The following is a 6,456-nucleotide window of genomic DNA, read 5'->3' on the forward strand; positions in this document are numbered from 1 at the left end:
TGAAGCAGAGAAGGCTCAGGAGGGACCTTATTGCTCTCTACACCTACCTGAAAAAAGGATGGAACGAGGAGGTGGCTATCTCCCAAGTTCTAAGTGTTAGGACAAAAGGAAATGGCCTCAAGGTGAGGTTTAGATTGGATATTAGGAAAAATTTCTTCACAGGGAGAGTAATCAGGCATTGGAACAGGGCTCCCAGGGAAGTGCTGGAATCACTGTCCCTGGAAGAGTTCAAAAACCGTGTAGATGTGGTGCTTAGTTACGTGGTTTAATGGTAAACTTGGCAATACTGGGGTAAAGTTTGGACCTGATGATCTTAAAGGCCTTTTCCAATCTACCTGATTCTGTGATTCTAAACCCACTGTTTTTCCTGGTTAAGGCCAAGTATAGACAGTAGCTAATTAACTGGCACCTTTGAGACAATCAAGTGACTATTTTGATTTTGTCTGTTTCTTGACTAGAAGAATAAGGGAAGCTCACCCAATGTCTCTCCATTCAGAAGCAAGGATTCAGAAGCAAAATGGCACTTGCTGGGTGTTAGGTTTCATTATGATTATTTCTCTGAAATCCTTAGTGTATTGTCATTCAGATAAGGTAATGATAAATACAAAAGAAACTGTTTTGGCTTCCACTATTGTTCAGTTTTCAACAGAGGCAGACCTGGCAATTGTTTGCAAAGAATGTGTATGTTTCTAAACACATGTTTCTAGATTAGATGCTTGTGAAGACTGTGAAAATGATGTCAGTGGAAGAAAATTGATCTGTTCAGCTTTCTTTAATGGAAACCGGAAAGGCATATAAACCAAAAGTCCACAAAAACCAGCTGAAGAAGTGAGGGCAAACATAAAATTAGGAGAGTAAAAAGCTGCACTGTGAGCACCAGAAATAGCACCCCATTATTCCAGTGGGATTTGAGCTATTTTGGGATCATTGCTCATCCCAGGATCTAGTAGTAAGAAGAAACTTTACAACAGGGTAGCAAAAACAGAGCAAAAACTTTTAAATGCAGAACACTAAAATTCAGTCTTCTGCAAAAAGCCCCCCCTTTTTTTTTTATTTTTTTTTTTTTTACTCAAAATACTGCATATCAGCTGTTACTGTCGATGCAGTGTGCTCAGTATTAAGAAGATAGGTGCCATTTTCAGGACAAAGGTTGGTGCTGATTCCAGGTGCCTGCATTTGGAAATTTTGATCTTGAGTTCTAGCACTTTCATGAAATGAAAGGTGGAAAAATAATAACTATTACATAGTTGCAAAATTCAGTGCCTTGTGGCCTTTAAAAACTGGAAATGAAAGCCCTTGAATGCTGGAGCTTAGGGAATTTTTGACTCTTGGGGCTAGACATCCCACAGGCCTTATTTTTCTTGACAGATATACATAATTCATTTAGGTTCGCATAAATGAGAAATTATCACTCAGATTTGAAGGAATTATGCTGCCAGAGAGCGTTTATGAAAGTAAGCCTGTGCTTTATCTTAGCTCATGTGTTACTAAACCCCATGCCCTAGCTCAGTGCACTGGTGCCTTGGTTTTGCGCTGTTAGTCCTCTGCAGCCTGTGCCTAAGGAAACTCATTATTTTGTGGTACAAAGTATCAGTAGTTGTAGCTCCTCACTCAGTCATGTTCCCAATAAGAAAAAGGTAACAACCCGAAGTATTTCACTTAATGATCATGACTGGTGTAAAAATACATGAGGTGAGAATGCTTTTTACAAAAGATAATCACTGGGGAATGGATGAGACGGACAGTGCTATATGGAAGCTCTTACTTACAAAACGTCCCTGCAGTTGAACAGGGGAGAAAAAAAAAAAAAGGATGATATAAGAGATGATTGTTGACCTTTCCTTTCTTTTTCTCTTCTAGGAGGCTGCTGGGTATCATAACTAAAAAGGATGTATTAAGACATATGGCTCAAATGGCAAACCAGGACCCTGAATCTATCATGTTTAACTAGACTGGTAAGGGAAGAAGAAAGTAACCCCAAAGGAATCCCTTCTAGATTAACACAAAGGCTATGTTTGGTGTTTCGTTTTGTTTGAAGAGAAAATGTAATGTGTATGAAGAATGGCCTAATATGCCTCTGTCAGTGGGAGCGTATGCAGGATGGCACTTATTTAATGAGGAAGGCAGTTTAGAAACTCTGAACAGCTGCAGACATCAAGCTGTGTTTCCTTAATGAGATTCCCAACAGCTCAATTGGAGCATTGGTGGGTGTAAGTAAATGATGTAGTGCTTAGAGACAAAGAGCCAGGAGCACCAGTGGGATGCATCAGTGTTCAGTGTAACTCTTGAGGCAGGTGTGAAGACTTGCAAGACATTGTCTGTGTATAAGCTATGTAAGAGGTATAAAGATCTGTGTTCCAAACTAAAGAGTGTGTATGAGCAATCTCAGTCGTTTTTGTTACTGAAGTCATGGCTATTTATACGCTACTGAATTTTACCATTTTCGTGAGGGAAAAAGTTGTCATATTTTAAAATGAAAAATTTTGTCATCTTCATTTATTTTTGTAAAAGTTAAGTGAATCGAGATTGGCGGTAACGGAGCAAGAGCACACTTCAATTCACTTTAAAATGCAGTGTCCCCTGCTCCCTGCTGTAGTCCTTGAATTTTATACAGTTTATCATTTATGTCAATCAACCTCCCTTTATTAATGTTGAAATGTGACTTATTTGTAAGGATTTATTATTTCTCTATGCAATTTTGCATACAGGTACTGTAATATTTAGTATTATGTGGTTTGCTGTGGCAACAGGAAAAAACATAGACACCCATGGAGGAATTTTCAAAGTCATTAAAGGGAGACTGGCATCCATCTCTCATCAATGTTAATGACAAGACATGAGATCTCCCATCTGTCTCCCCTTGTGTACGTCATCATTTTTTACAAACTAATGAAGTTCTGCATTGATTCCTCATTCTCCATTTATTCTCTTTTCGTCACCACTATTTCTTGGCATTTGTCTCTACCTGTCAAGAGATTGCTGAAGTTAATTTAAGTTATCCTGTAGCAGATCTACTTTTTATGCACCTGCCAGTCACGGGACTATGGAAGCCCTCCCCGTAACACTACCCCTGGATAAGATCAAAGGGCCTGAGAATTCAAACGACAATAGCAAAGCTTTAACTACTGATCTGTTTGCACCAAGAACACAAGATTTAACAGCCCATGGTAGGAACCTCCAAGTCATTCAGGTAAAAATGGTAAATTGCCCTAAACCCTTGTTCACGTTCTATGTGAGATGCACAGAACCAGCAGTTTCTGTGTTAATACACTAGCACTTTGGTCAATACTGCTATCGGTAACAGAATACCAGTACTCTCAGTAACACATAATCCACACTGCCCAGTGTTTCCTTTATAAGCTTAAAGCTTGGAGAGAGGTTGCATTTTAACTTAGGTGCCCTGAATCCCCTCCAGACCCTCTGAGAGTCTGGTCCCTTCATTTAGACATCTAAGACTTCAGTTATTTTTATTCAAATCCATACAGATACTGGTAGCTCACATCCATTGCATCCAGATGGTCTTCATGGAAAGAGGTGAGTGGAGACCCCTCATGCCAGAAGAGCCTGTTTCTTACTCCAGACAAAAGGCAGACTGTCGATCCAACTTGTGGGCAGTGTGCATGATAATTGTGTGCCTGAACTGAGACAACTAGCCAGGTGTAGCCTAGGTTAGATGGCTGAAGGTGCACGTCGCAAATTCCACCTCTTATCTCCAGTAACCCTGCTTCCTTCTGGCATGTCCCACTGCATTCACACAAAGTATGGCCCAAATTGTTTAAGTAAAAGAAATGGAAGTAATGGGATAATTTTAATCTGCTAAGTACTCCATTTAACAATAGCATTCACAACAGACTGACATAAATATACATAGCTCTGGCCAAAGCCCATAAATATTTCAGTGCATACTTTTTGTTAACTGAACATCTGCAGTACAATGTATTATTAAAGGGATATTGTTAAAACTATGTAAATTACAGAACTAAGCAACCCTTTCCTTCTGAAAATAGGAAATACAACAAAACGTTGTTGTTTCTTATATTTTTCTGTGAAGCTGTCATCATTCAAACTCGTAAAAACCAACCTAGTCAACAGTCAAGCTCATAAACATTGGATTTCCTCATTTGAACAGAGATGCCATCATGAAATAAAATCAGTTCATTTCTACATCTAAACCCAAGGAGAGCTTAGTACAAATGTCAGTTTCTACCCAGAACCACTAAAATGTAAGGGATTTGGGCTGAGATAAATAGCAATCTTTAGATTTAGATTGCTATAAATATCAGTCTTTGAGAGCAGTCTTGTTCTGAAATTAAAGCAGAAACTGTGTTCTACTTTTCACTTTTCTAGCTCTTGATGTTAAGACATACATGTTCGATGAACACTTCTCAATCTTCCTTTATGTTTACATAGAAGACAAGAGGGCGTACACTTCCCTCTTGAACACTTCTAAATACCTCTTTTGCTCATAAGCCAAGAGAGGTAAATTGGGAAGTGAATTCATCTGCTATTTGAAGTCAAACTCAAGGCTTCCTATGTGTTAGGAGAAAGAAGTGGTCTAAAATGGTCTAAAACCTTCTCTGTTAGTGAAGAAAATTTCAGTCCATGTGGCATTATAATGTAGTCCATAGCAGAGCTAATTCTGAAAAGCATTCACAGTACTGAGGGCAATATTTGCTAACAGGAGCCAGGATGTTTTATCAACACTGAAAAAAATTGTTATTTCCAGAAAAAAAGACCTGGAGTCACTTAACTGAGGTTAAATGAGCCCTGAATACAAACTTAACTTGGGCATTTACTTATCAGCTTAAGCTCAGTCTGTGGCTATGCATAGGCATAAACTTGTGTGGTTAATTCCCATTAACACCCAGACACCTGATCCACTAAAACCAACATTAAACCCTGCAATAGCCTGTTGCCTTGTCTCATTAGACTGTATATGAGGAGCCCTCAGGGCATAAGAACAGGATCCATAAAGCCATCATAGTGGTTTGTAAGAAACAACAGAGGGAATTGAGATTTCTGCACTTACTGTGGGTGCAGTTTGACCCTGGGACTCCTATCCAAGCAGAAGGGAGGTAAATGGGTATATAGCTCTTTTCTATCAATTGCATTCCTCTTTAGATGGGATGGTTTAAATATCTAATGGGTCAAGGAAAAAAGCTTTGGATGTGTAATTCTGCTCCTTGTTCCAATGTCTGTTCAAAAAACATTTGGCCCCTTTAGAGCAGGGACAGATATTTTGATTTCCAGAAATGGCATAGTCATTGCTAACTTCAGCTGCTCAGCATTATCAAGGCTGAGGTGATGCTAGGATGACCTTGGAGGGCTTTGAAACTCAACAGACTTTGCTAATTAGAAAGCCTCCTCCATACTACAGTCTTCATTGCTCTGAGTATCTGAATAGGGAACACTCCTAATACAAATTAATAACATGCTTTTCTCAGAAAATGCAGCTATGATGTAATGATTCAATGTATTTCCACATAACAAGCCCATTATCAGTCACTTTTTTCCATCTGTATTCCCAAATACGTCTCAGAAGTTGCTGACTAGACTCCAAGAGACATAGATCTCAGCCTTAAGTATTTATTTGAATTTGTAGAGCTCAAGATAGTCACGTAGCCTGATCAATCTTAGAGTTACGTAAGTACTTCAGTATATAGTGCTCACTTTATGCAACCTCAGCTCAATCCTCATATTCAAGCAGTTGGACTTCAAAGATGTCAGGCTAAACAAGAAAATAAAAATCTTTGAATGATGCAAGTTCAGTATTGTACCTTTGTTTTGCATGAACTATGTTCTGTTACATTCAGTTTCTGATGTGTATTTGAAGCAATCTGTACCAGAAAGTTTATTGTAGAAGTACAAAATGTGGATTATACTAGCCAGAGCCAGACCCTTTGGCTGTCACAGTAATACTGATTATTAATACTTATGCTTTGATGAAGCAGAAAAAAAAATGTTTAAGAATTACAGGAGACCCACTGACTCCGTGTTGGAATGAGAATATGGATACAGTATTGCTCTGTTTTCAGCTGGCTTTTTTTGTTTTTATTGTAGAAAAGAGTATATATGTTGCACCTTATTGAAAAACAATGTTTGGACTCTATTTTTTAAATAAAACTGACTTACAGGACTGGAAACATTTTGTGAAGACCTTATCAATTGGAGAAGTATTTCAGTTAATGTCTCTGTATGAATTTGATGTTTCCTTGTCCCAGCTATAGGAATAACTCAAGCCTGATGAATGGTTTAGGATATCTAATTGAGTTATGGGTTAGCTAATAATAAGTAGGAAGTTAGGAAAGTTTATGCAGTAGACTTCAAGGAATCAGCCTTGACAGTTGGCTGTCTAATTTTCAGAGAGAAATGTTGGGGTTTTTTTTTGCTCCACCCACACACACACACACACACACACACACACACACACACACACACACACACACACACACACAC

General features: G+C 38.6%; 1 protein-coding gene across 3 annotated transcripts in view; it reads left to right on the forward strand.

Annotated features, from left to right (window-relative positions):
* Positions 1 to 6,148, forward strand: part of CLCN4 (chloride voltage-gated channel 4) — a 44,211-nt gene extending 38,063 nt beyond the window's left edge. For all 3 annotated transcript variants that reach the window (XM_062603693.1, XM_062603695.1, XM_062603694.1), the window contains exon 12: positions 1,861 to 6,148. In XM_062603693.1, coding sequence (XP_062459677.1) covers positions 1,861 to 1,951 — 91 coding nt within the window. In that variant the 3' untranslated portion in view covers positions 1,952 to 6,148. The remainder of the gene's footprint in view (positions 1 to 1,860) is intronic.
* Positions 6,149 to 6,456: the final 308 nt, after the last annotated feature.

The sequence above is a fragment of the Pezoporus occidentalis genome, unplaced genomic scaffold, assembly GCF_034315485.1.
Source record: "Pezoporus occidentalis ecotype Australia unplaced genomic scaffold, CSIRO_AGI_Poc_V1 ctg81, whole genome shotgun sequence".
NCBI classification, from domain to species: Eukaryota; Metazoa; Chordata; class Aves; order Psittaciformes; family Psittacidae; genus Pezoporus; species Pezoporus occidentalis.